General features: G+C 46.4%; 1 protein-coding gene across 1 annotated transcript in view; it reads right to left on the bottom strand.

Moving 5' to 3' along the window:
* The window catches only part of LOC144670089 (ras-related protein Rab-8B-like), a 45,594-nt gene extending 33,340 nt beyond the window's left edge, over window positions 1-12,254 (bottom strand). The window contains exon 1 of the mRNA XM_078532496.1: window positions 12,073-12,254. Coding sequence (XP_078388622.1) covers window positions 12,073-12,196 — 124 coding nt within the window. The 5' untranslated portion in view covers window positions 12,197-12,254. The remainder of the gene's footprint in view (window positions 1-12,072) is intronic.
* Between the last annotated feature and the right edge of the window lie 819 nt (window positions 12,255-13,073).

The raw sequence follows: 13,073 nt of genomic DNA, 5'->3' as shown, positions 1-13,073 counted from the left end.
ATGATGATAAACTGAAATAACATAAAACAGGGTCTTACTATAGTTGGGCAAGCGAAACCCCAAAAGATCTACTTGTGAAAACGATTGCATAGAAGTAATGTCACTGGACTAGTAATCCAGAAGCCCAGGCTAGTGCTCTAGAGACATTAGCTCAAACCCAACACAGCAGCTGGTGGAATTTAAATTTAATTAATGGATAATTCTGGGCCTCAGTTAACTGCGACCATGAAACTATCGGATATTCATAAAAATCTACCTAGTTCACTTCCTTTAGCAAAGGAAACCTGCCGTCCTTACCTGGTCTGGCCTAGATGTGGCTCCGGACCCACACTTGATTGTCTCTTAATTGCCCTCTGAACTGGATTAGCAAGCTACTCGATTGCACCAAACCGCAACAGAAAATGCAAAAGGATTAAAACAGGTTGACGCCGGGTGGTCCATCTGAAGAACCTGAAATATCAAGCTCTACTGTGCCCAGTCAACCCTGCAAAGTCTGCCTCATTAACATCAAGGGACCTGTGCAAAATGGAGAGAGTTGTCCCACAGACTAGTCAAGCAACAGCCTGACATAGTCATACTCACGGAATCACACTTTACAGACAACGTCCCAGACACCACCATCACCATCCACGGGTATGTGCTATCACACCAGCATGACAGACCCAGCAGAGGTGGTGGCACAGTGGTATACAGTCGGGAGGCAGTTGGTCTTGGAGTCCTCAACATTGACCCTGGGCTGCATGAAGTCTCATGGCATCAGGTCAAACATGGACAAGGAAACCTCCTGCTGGGTACCGCCCCTCCGCCCGCTCGGCTGATTAATCAGTATTCCCATACGTTGAACACTTGGAAGAAGCATGGAGGGTAGAAACGGCACAGAACATGCTCTGGGTGGGGGGCCTGCAATGCCTATCACCAAGAGTGGCTCAGTAGCACCACAACCGACCAAGCTGGTTGAGTCCTGAAAGACATATCTGCCAGACTGGGCCTGCAGCAGGTGATGTTTGAACCAACAAGTGGGGAAAAACCAATTTGACCTCACACTCATCAAAATACCTGTCACAAATGCATCTGTCCATTGGTAGGAGTGGCCACCATGCAGTCCTTGTGGAGTCAAAGTCTCATTTTTGCACTAAGGGTAACATACATCACCTTGTATGGCACAGCCACCATGTTAAATATGTTAGATTTTGAACAGATCTAACAGCTCTAAGTTGGGCACCCATGAGGCACCGTGGGCCATCAGCAGCAACAGAATTGTATTCAACCACAATCTGTAACCTCATGGCTTGGCATATCCCCACTCCACCATTACCATCAAGATAGCAGATCAACCTTGGTTCAATGTGCAGAAACTTCTGTCTCTAGTTGATAGCCTATCTTCAGAAATAATGTTCACTACAAACCCATGGACTCCCACAGCTACCTTGACTACACTTCCTCACCCTGCTTTCTGAATGGACTCCATTACAATCTCCCAGTTTCTCCATCTCTGTTGCATCTGTTCCAATGATGCAACCTTCCACAAAAGCACTTCTGTCATGCCTTCCTTTTTCCTCAACTGAGGACTCCGACCCAGCGTGGTTGACAGGATTCTCCATGTCCGATCCATTTCACACATGTCTGCTGTCACTCCTTTCCCTCCCTTCCCGGACCTTGATGGGGCTCCCCTTGTCCTCACCTTCCACCCACCAGCTTCCGTATTCAACAGATCATCCTCCTTCATTTCTGCCAGCTCCAGCAGGTTGCAACTACCAAACACATTTTCCCCTGCACTCCCCTTTCAGCATTCCAAAAGGGACTGTTCCCTCTGCAAAACCCTGGCCCACCCCTCAGTCACCCCTAACACCCCCTCCCTTCCCTGCGACACCTTTCCACACAAGCACAAGAGATGCAACCTCTGTCTTTTCACATTCTCTCTTCTCACTATCCAAGGCCTCAATCACTCCTTCCAAGTGAAAGTGATTTACTCTCACTTCTTTCAATTTAGTATACAGCGTTCTGTATAGTGCATTCGTTGCTCACAATGCGCTGTCCCCTACAATGGGGAGATCGAACACAGACTGGGTGACTACTTTGTGGAACACCCTCATTCAGTCCGCAAGCATGACCGTGAGCTTTTAGTTGCTTGTCATTTTAATTCTCCACCTTCCTCCCACTCTGACCTCTCTGTCCTCGGCCTGCTGCAGTATTCCAGTGAAGCTCCATACAAGCTTGAGGAACAGCACCTTATCTTTTGACTTGGCACTCAACGGTCTTCTGGGCTCTACACAGAGTTCAACAATTTTAGATCATAACTTCCGCCTTCATCTTGTTCTATGCTTTTTTCCCCTTTTTTTTTGTTTTGCTGGGTTGGTCTGGACTCATTTCTTTCTTTGTCACTTCCTGTTGCATTCAGATAGTTTTATATAGTCAATCATGCAACCTTTGTTTCTTTACTACACCTATTACCATTCCCTTTGGCTGTTGCATCATGAAATCATTTGTCACTTGATCTCTCCTGCCCTCCACCCTATCGCAGACCTTCTCTTGTCTTCTTCCTGCCTCCTCCCCACTTCCACTGGCTTAAAAACTCTTAGGTTTCTATCTTTCTATCTGATGAAAGGTCATCTTGACCTGAAACAGTAACTCTTGTTTCTCTCCAAGATGCTGCCTGACCTGCTGAATTTTTCCAGCATTTTCTGTTTTTATGTGCAGAAGAGCATGCCAGGTGCAGCACCAAGATTACCTAAAACTGAGCGGCCAACCTGGTGAAGCTACAACATAAGAATACATGCATGCCAAAGAGCAGAAGCAGCATTCAATAGATGGAGCTAAGCCATCCACAACCAACTATCAAATCAAAGCTCTTACTGGCCTGCTACATTCAATTGTGAATGGTGGTGAACAATTAAACAACAAGTCGGAGGAGGGGTTTCCACAAATATCCCCATCATCAATGATGGGAGAGCGCAGCACATCAGTGCAAATGACAAGGCTGAAGAATTGCAACCATCTTCAGCCAGAAATACCGTGTGGATGATCCATCTCGGCCTCCTCACAAAGGCCCCAGCATCACAGATGCCAGTCTTCAGCCAATTCAATTCACTCCACGTGATATCAAGAAATGGCTGAAGACACAGGATACAGCAAAGGCTTTAGGCCCAGACAACATCCCAGCAGTAGTACTGAAGGCTTGTGCTCCAGCACTAGCCGCACCTTTAGCCAAGCTGTGCCAGTACAACTACAACACTAGCATCTACCCACAAATTTGAAAATTGTCCGATTATCTCCTCTCCACAAAAAGGACAAATCCAATCCAGCCAATTACCACTCCATCAGTAAAGTGATACTCTTTTGAGTTATCAACAGTCACAGATTGCAACTCTTTCGAGTACAATCACAGTTCTTGGTTTCCGGGAGTGGGACATGAACCCACAACCCTCTGATTCAAAGGCGAGGGTGCTATGAACTGAGCCACAGCTGAGGCGTTGCTGACAGTGCTATCAAGTGGAAATTACTCAGCAATAACCTGCTCGCTGACACTCAGTTTGGGTATAACCAGGGTCACTCAGCTGCTGACCTCTTTACAGCCTTAGTACAAACATGGGTGAAAAGAGCTGAACTCAAGATGTGAGGTGAGAGTGATTGCCCTTGACATCAAGCCAGTATCTGACCCAGTGTGGCATCAAGGTACATTAGCAAAACTGAAGTTTTGAAGGAATTGGGGGAAAACTCTCCGCTGATTGGAGTCACAACTAGCACATTGTGACTTGTGGTTGTTCTAGGCCAATCATCTCAACCACAATACATCACTGCACGAGTTCCTCCAGGTAGTCTCCTAGGCCAAACCATCTTCAGCTGCTTCAACAATGACCTTCGTTCCATCATAAGGTCAGAAATGGCGATGTTCACTGTTGGTTGCACAATGTTCAGTAGTATTTGCAACTCCTCAGATACTGAAGCAGTCTGTGTCCTGGATAATATTCAGGCTTGGGCTGATAAGTGGCAATTAACTTTTGTGCCAGACAAGTGCCAGGCAATAACCATCTCCAACAAGAGAGAATCTAACCATCTACCCTTGACATTCAATGGTATTACCATCACTGAATCCCCCACTACCAACATCCTGGGGGGGGTTACCACTGACCGGAAACTGAGTTGGACTAGCCATATAAATACTGTGGCTACAAGAGCAGGTCAGAGGCTGTGAATTCTGTGAAGAGTATCTCGCCTCCCATCTCCCCAAAGCCTGTCCATCATCTACAAGACACAAGTCAGGAGTGTGATTGAACACTCTCCGTTTGCCTGGACGAGCACAGCTCCAATAACCGTCCAGTAGCTCGACACAATCCAGGACAAAGCAGCCTGCTTCATTAGCAGTCCATTCATCGACATTAACATTACTCCCTCCACCACCAGCACACAGTAGCAGCAGTGTGTATCATCTACAAGATGCACTGCAGTAACTCAACTGTTCCTTCATCACCACCTCCAAACTCGTGACTTCTACCACCTAGAAGGACAAGGGCACCAGGCACATGGGAACACCACCACCTGAAAGTTCCTCTCCCAACCACACATCATCCTGACTTGGAACTATATTAGCATTCCTTCACTGTCACTGGGTCAAAATCCTGGAACTCCCTCCCTGACAGCCCTGTGAGTGTAGCTTCACCACAGGGACTGCAGCAGAAGGCTCACCACCAGCTCTCAAGGGCAATTAGGGATAGGCAACAAATGCAGGCCTTGTAGCGATGCTAACCTCTCAAGAAATAAAAATAGAAGCAATAATTCAGCATTTCCAATTCCACTGAAGTTCTTGTCTCAACAGAATGGATTAAAAGAGTAGTTGCATGAAGCACAGTGAAACTGCTCTGGGAAACTGTGACCTGCTTGTCTTTAATCTAGGCAGCTGAAATGCGAGGCAACACCTTTCAAAATTCACAAGCAACTAGGTTACATTCCTGGTAGAATACCCTTCCCTCAACAAAGTGAGCTCCCACAGCAAAGCTCCTGTTCCATACGGTGAATATTTAAGGGAAGCATTCCCTTTCCAATTCTCAGCTTCCTCACACCAAGTAGCATTTCCGGCTAGAGTGAGGCACTATAACTTCTCAAACTAGGAGATAGGACTGTGACAGTCTGGCTGTCAGATCTTCTTGGAAACAGGCGGGGGGGGGGCTCTCTGTCCTGGCCAACATTTATGCTTCAACCAGCGACACTCAAACACAGCTGCTTGTGGAGCAGCTTGCTATTTGCTAATTGGCCAGCTCATCTCCTACATTACAACAGTGCCTCCACTTCAAGAAGTACTTCATTGGCTGTAAAGCCCTTTATGAGATAAAGAGATTGTGAAAGGCATGATGAGAACTTAAAAAAACAGGAAGAGTAGCAGGCGCCTTGAGCCTGCTCTGCCATGGCCAATCTTTGGTTTCAACGTTCTCACACTATCCTCATATCCTTCAGTTCCAAGACACCCAACATCTGTCTACCTCAGCCTTATATTCAACAATGAAGCATTAACAACCTCTGGGGTACAGAATGCCAAAGATTCACAACCCTTTGAGTGAAGATATTTTCACCTTTCTTTCTATCCAAATGATCACCCCCTTATCCTGAGACAATGGCTCCGTGATCTTTTGATTTCCCAGCAAAGTGAAACAACTCATCAGCATCTACCCCGTCAAGCCCCCTCAGAATGTTGCACATTCCAAAGAGGTCACCTTTCACTTATCTAAACGTCACAGAGTATGGTCCCAATTTACTCTGCATCTCATCATAGAACAACCTTCCCATCGCACAAACAATTTAGTGAACCATTGCTGTGCTGCCTCCAATGCACGCATATCTTTCGTTAAATATGGAGACCAAAACTGCACATGGTCCTTCAGCTGTGGTCTCAACCAAAGCCCCCTATACAATTGTAGCAAGGCCTCTGTATTCTTGCACTCCAATCCCTTTGCAAGACAGGCCAACATGCCATATGCTTTCCTGACTGTATGTTGTACCTGTATGTTAACTTTCTGGATTCTTTGCATGCGTACACCTAAGTCCCTCTGAACATCAACATTTACAAGTTTCACACGTTCTAAAAAATATTCTGCGTTTATATTCTCGCAATGTGAATAACTTTGCACCCACCTACGTGATACTCCGTCTGTCACCCACTAGCCCACTAACTCCCTCTGTCGCCCACTAACCTAACTCGCAGTTCTGCCGAAGGGCCATGAAGGCTCGAAACGTTAACTGATTTCTTCTCCGCCGATGCTGCCAGACTTGCTGAGTTTTTCCAGGTAATTCTGTTTTTGTTTTGTTTTGGATTTCCAGCATCCGCAGTAGCTTTTAGCTTTTTCTTTTAACCTAACTTGCCTGTATCTCTTTGCAGCCTGTGTCCTCCTCACAGCTTGCATTCCAACCTAGCTTTTATCATGAGCAAATTTACATATATTACAATCTGTCTCTTTGTCTTAAGTCATTAACATAGATTATAAATAGCTGAGGCCTCAGCACTGATTCTTGTGGCACTCCAGTTACAGCCTGTCAACTTGTAAATGTCCCATTTATTCCTATTCTTCGCTTCCTGTTATCCAATCTGCTATTCATGCAAATATTTTACCCCGAATTCCATGGGCCCTTATATTGCGCAATAACTAATATAATGGCTCATGGAGTTGAGGGTAATATATTAATGCAAGTTTTTTGGGAAGGGGTTTTCTGACCTTTAATTGCCATTTCCTCACAAAAGCCTTTGTTTGCATGAATCAGGGGCAACAACCAGCAGTGGACACACAAACCTGTGTTAAATGGCAGACTGGAACTAACCCAGGCTGGGAAAAAAATCCAGCATTGTTCTTTATGCAGAAAGTTTTCTTTAAATGTTTATATATAGCATACATTTCCCATCCATAATTGCCCTTGAGATGGTGGTGGCAGTGGTAAATTGTCTGAATTGTTGTGCTATCTGGTGTTGGTACACCCACAGTGATGTTAAGGTGGGAGTTCCAGGTTTTTGACCAGTGACAGTGAAGGAACAGTAATCTATTTCCAAGTCAGGATGGTGTGTGACTTGGTGGGACAACTTGTAGGTGGTGGTGTTCCCATGCATCTACCGCCCTTGTTCTTCTAGGTGGTAAAGGCCATGGGTTTGGAAGGTGCTGGTGACAGAACCTTGGCAAGTTGCTGCAGTGCATCTTGTAGATGGTACACACTGCTGCCACTGTGCGTCAGTGTGGAAGGAGTGGATGTTGAAGATGGTGGATGGGGTGCCAATCAAGCGAGCTTTGTCTTGGATGGTCTCAAGCTTCTTGAGTGTTGTTGGAACTAAACTCATCCAGGCAAATGGAGAGTACTCCATCACACTCCTGACTTGTGCCTTGTAGATGGTGGATAGGCTTTGGGGAGTCAGAAGGTGAGTTACTCTCTGCAGAATTCCCAGCCGCTGACCTGCGTTGTAGCTACAATATTTATCTGGCTGGTCCAGTCCAGTTTCTGGTCAACGGGGGAGGGGAAGTGGCAGTACTGATTAAAGATGGCGTTACAGTACTGGAGAGAGAGGATGTTCCAGAGGGGTCAAGGACGGAATCTCTCTGGCTAGAGGTAAGGAATGAAAAAGGTGCAATGACATTGATTTGTGTAATTATATAGACCACCAACTAGTGGAAAAGAAGTGGAGAAACAAATCTGCAAAGAACTTACAGAGAGGTGCAAGAATCATAGAGTAATTACAATGGCGGACTTCAATTATCCAAATACAGACTGGGATAGGAATAGTGCAAAAGGACAAGAGGGGCGAGAGTTCCTGGAATGTGTTCAAGATAAATTTCTGCAGCAGTATGTTTCTGCTCCAATGACAGGGAAGGCAGTGTTGGGCCTGGTTCTGGGGAACGAGTTGGCCCAAGTGGATGAACTATCAGTGGAAGAGCATTTAGGGGACAGTGACCATTGCATCATAAGGTTTAGATTGGCCATGGAGAAGGAAGGGAACAATCCAGAGCAGGGGTAATTAATTGGGGGCAAAGCCAATTTCAATGGGATAAGAGTACATCTGAGTCATGTGAGTTGGAATCAAATGTTGGCAGAAAAGATGGTGGCTGAACAATGGGCCACCTTCAAAGAAAAGGTATTGCAGGAAATGTCAAGGTATATTCCCATGAAGGAGAAAGGTAGGACAAATAAATCCAGAGCGCCCTGGATGACGAGAGAGATAGAGATGAAGATGAAAATGAAGTAGTACCCGTATGACAAATGTCAGGTCGAAAATACAATGCAGAATTAGGCTGAATATAAAACGGTCAGTGAAGAAACGAATAGGTACACAAGGAGGGAGCATGAAAAGAGGCTGGCAGCGAATATAAAAGGGAATCCCAAGGTCTTTTCTAAGCATACAAATAATAAAAGGGTGGTAAAAGAAAGAATAAGGTCAATTAGGGATAAAAAAGGAGGCTGGCACGTGGAGGCTGGGGAAATAGTGGAGGTACTAAACAAGTACTTTGCACCTGTTTTTACAAATGAAGAAGATGCTACCCAGGCCAAGGTTAGAGAGAAGGTAACTGGTACACTTGAAGAATTTACAATTGAGAAGAAGGTTTTAGAAAGGCTATCTTTATTTAAAATTGATAAGGTACCAGGACCAGATGAGATGCACCCAAGGGTACTGAGTAGAGTGAGGCACTAGCGATAATCTTCCAGTCTTCCTTAGACACAGGGGTGGTGCCAGAATACTGGAGGGTTGCGAATGTTACACTCCTGTTCAAAACGGGGTGCAAGGATAAAGCCGGCAGCTACAGACCAGTGGTAGGGAAGCTTCTGGAAACTATAGTTGGGGACAAAATCAATAGTCACTTAGACAAGTGCAGGATAATTAAGGAAAGCCAGCATAGATTCATTAAGGTTTAACTAACTTGCTGGAGTTTTTTGAGGATTGATAAGGTTGATAAGGGCAACACTGCTGATGTGGTGTATATGGATTTTCAAAAGGCATTTGATGTAATGCCACACAACAGACTTGTGAACAAAATTCTAGTTCATGGAATAAAAGGGAGAGTAGGCACTTGAATAAGAAAAAAAGCAAAAAACTGTGGATCACTTGAATAAGAAATTGGCTGAGTGACAGGAAACAGAGTAGTGGTTAATGGATGTTTTTCAGATTGGACGAAAGTTTGTAGTGGAGTTCCCCAGCGGTCAGTGTCGGGATCCTTGCTCTTCCTGATTAATATTTATGATCTAGACTATGGTGTGCAGGGCATGATTTCAAAATTCACAGGTGATATGAAGATTGAAAATATTGTCAACTGTGATGAAGATAGTCTCGAACTTCAAAAGGACATAGGCATGTTGGTAGATTGGGCAGACAAGTTGCAGATGAAGTTCAGTGCAGAGAAGTGTGAGGTGATTCATTTTGGCAGGAGGAATAGGGAGAGACAGTATAAAATAAAGGGAGAAACTCTAATGGAGGTGCAGGAACAGAGGGACCTCAGTGTATGCGTACATAAGTCATTGAAGATGGCAGGGCATGTTGACAGAGCAGTTAATAAAGCATATAGTATCTTAGGCTTTATTAATAGGGGCATCGAGTACAAGACTAAGGAGGTCATGTTAAACTTGTATAAGACACTAGTTAGGCCTCATCTGGAGTACTGCCTCCAGTTCTGGGTGCCATACTTGAGGAAGGATGTGAAGGCATTGGAGAGAGTACAGAGGAGGCTCACAAGAATGATTCCAGGAATGAAGAACTGTAGCTATGAGGATAGATTGGAAGGATTGGGACTGTTTTCTTGGAGAAAAGAAGGCTGAGAGGAGACTTGATAGAGGTATTCAAGATCCTGAGGGATATGGACAAGGTAAATAGTGAGAAACTGTTCCCACTCAAGGGAATATCAAGAATTAGAGGGTACAGATACAAAATAATTGGCAAAAGTGATGTGAGGAAACATTTTTTCACCAAGAGGGTGGTTGGAGTCTGGAACAAACTTCCTCAGAGTGTAGTGAAGACAGGTTCGATGGAGGCAGTCAAAAAGGAGTTGGATTGCTATCTGAAAAGCGAGAATGTGCAAGATTACGGGGATAAGGCAAGGGAGTGGGACTGGGCAGAATGCTCTTTCAGAGAGCCAGTGCAGACCCGATGGGCCGAATGGCCTCCTCCTGCACTGTAAAGATTCTGAGAGTTACTCACTGTAGAATTCCCAGCCTCTGACCTGCTCTTGTAGCTACGATACTTATCTGGTTGATCCAGTCCAGTCCAACATGTTCTTTGTGGAGGATTCAGCATTGGTTATACCATTGAATGTCAAGGGGACAAGATACTCTCCTGTTGGTCATTGTCTGGCAATGGCTTTAATGTGATTTTAAGTGGCCAGTCTTTATCTATAAACATGCAGTATTGCAGTTAAGTGAGATGTGCTTTTTAAGATTTGTTAGAGGTAAGGAGTTGGACATGTAAAAATGCCATAAGCTACCGCTACAGGAAGTGGCAAGTTACACATGCAGCCTGATAAGTTTGTAGCTTCCTGCCCCCTTGTCATATCATGTCCTGTCAGCTAACTTAGCTCTGTTCCAAATTAATATGTTATCCAAGTTGCACATTAACCAGTTGGACAGATGTTGGAATTTGTAAGAAGATATAAATTGCGGTGAGAATCAGCTGTAGGAAATGCCACATGTTCATGTGAATCATTCAGTGGTAGCAAAATTCTGCTTAACTGGCAGGTGTCAATACTCATGGGTATTCATTATGGTTCAATGTAAAAAAAACTCCATCCCAATCAAGTTATCTAACACATTTGATTGAAATAAATACAAAATGCTGCATTAAAGTTGAAAGGACAACTTACACACAAAATTCTACTCAGGCACAGCAATAAAGAATTCATATACAAGGTTCTGTTTGCAGCAGTACCACATAGATTAAATCAAGTTCCTCATACGATATCTTGGTGTGTGCACCTTGTGGTGACTCTGACCTCACAGCAATATAGTGTGAACTGCCCTCCAAAATGGCTTAACAAGCTATTCAGTTGAATCAAGCCACTTCAGAAAAGCTGAACAAGAATAAAACCAATTGGGCCACCTGGCATCAACCTATGCACAAGTGACAATGAAGGTGCACTCTGCCCAGTTGAGCTACTAAAACCATCTTCACTAACATCAGGGGACTAGTGTACTGGAAGAGCTGTCCCACAGACTAGTCCCATCTTCACACAGAGGACACCCTCTATTATTTAGCATGGCACCATCACTGTGCTAAATGGGAAAGATTCAGAACAGATCTAGCAGAACAAAACTGAGCATCCATGAGCCGCTGTAGGCCATTAGCAGTAGCATAATGGCATTCAACCACAACCTGCAACCTCACGGTCCGGCACATCCCTCACTCTGCCATTACCAATCGAACCGGGGTGGGGGGGTGGGGGGGCAGACCTTGGTTCAATTAGAAGTGCAGCTAGACATGCCAGCAGCAGGTGCCAACCCGGCGAAGCCACAACACAAGGGCTACATACATGCCGAGCAGCCGGAGCAGCACGCTTTAGACAAGCTAAACGATACCACGACCGACTTTGATCAAATCGAAGCTCCGCAGTCCCAGTCCTGCCACGTTCAGTGGCGAACGGTGGTGGACAATTAGAACAATGAGCCGGAGGAGAAGGAGGAGGAGGTGGTGGTGGTTCCACAAATAGCTCCATCCTCAATGATGGGGGAGCCCAGCACGGTGTACAAGTCAAGGCTGAAGCATTTGCAACCGCCTTCAGTCAGAAGTGGCCAGCGGATGATCCACCTCTGCCTTGTCCCCCATCACCACCCCCCCAGCATGTCTTTCCCTTAGGGTACAAGGCTGCTGGTCATTATTGCATTGCTGTTTGTGGGATCTTGCTGTGCAAAGTAACGGCTACCACTTTTCCTGCGTTACTGTCCCACAGACAGGGGCTACATCTTGAAGTGCTTCGCTGTGGGTTATCTCGCAGCCTCCCCTCCTCCTGGTCCCTGGAGGCCCGGCTCCTGCTTCACTCCCCCACCCCACAACAACCCCCCCTTCTCCAGGCCCCTCCTGCACCGCCACACACACCCCCCCTCCCCTCCCCCGCTCTCCTGCCTCACCTATGGTGGCGATGAAGGTTGCGTTAAAGGCGTCGTCAGAGAAGCGGAAGAGGAGACAGGTTTTGCCAACGCCGCTGTCCCCGATCAGCAGCAGCTTGAAGAGATGATCATAGTTCAGGGCCATGGCCGGGCGGCATGGAGAAGCTCAGCTCAGCCCCGCCCCCGTGCCCGCGCCGCGCGCATGCGCCAGAGCGAGCGAGCGGGCGGGCGGGCGGGGGGGAAAGTGCGTCATCCGCAGCCCCGCAAAGGCGATTGGGTCAGGAGCTGTCGTGACGGAGGCGCGCAGCGTGGCCGCCGCAATGGCCGCTGGGAATTGTAGTTTCCCCCCCCCCCCCCACCACCACTTCACTCTCCCCTTCACAAAACAAAAACAGAAACGGAAATACCTGGAAAAACTCAGCAGGTCTGGCAGCATCGGCGGAGAGGAGCACAGTTAACGTTTCGAGTCCTCATGTCCCTTCAACAGAACCAAGTAAAAATAGGAAAGGGGTGAAATATAAGCTGGTTTAAGGGGGGGGGGGTTGTTGGGACAAGCAGCCAGTGATAGGAGGAGATAACCAAAAGCTGTCAGACAAAGGAACAAAGAGGTGTTGAAGGTGGTGATATTATCTAAAGGAATGTGCTAATTAAGAGTATAAGACAGGACAGTGAAGGTACATATAGCGCTAGTGGGAGTGGGAGTGGGGGAATACTAAAAGGTAGAAATATCACTCTCCCCTTCACCCACTCTCCAGATACTCCACCCCTAAACCTCCTCCTCCACTCCCCTCTCCAGATACTCCACCCCTAAACCTCCCCCTCCTCCTCCACTCCCCTCTCCAGATACTCCACCCCTAAACCTCCCCCTCCTCCTCCACTCCCCTCTCCGGATACTCCACCCCTAAACCTCCCCCTCCTCCTCCACTCCTCTCTCCGGATACTCCACCCCTAAACCTCCCCCTCCTCCTCCACTCCCCTCTCCAGATACCCCACCCCTAAACCTCCCCCTCCACTCCCCTCTC

This window comes from Cetorhinus maximus, chromosome 30 (genome assembly GCF_964194155.1).
Source record: "Cetorhinus maximus chromosome 30, sCetMax3.hap1.1, whole genome shotgun sequence".
NCBI lineage: Eukaryota > Metazoa > Chordata > Chondrichthyes > Lamniformes > Cetorhinidae > Cetorhinus > Cetorhinus maximus.
The sequence above is the reverse complement of the archived record's forward strand: the minus strand, read 5'-3'. Positions and strand labels throughout refer to the sequence as shown.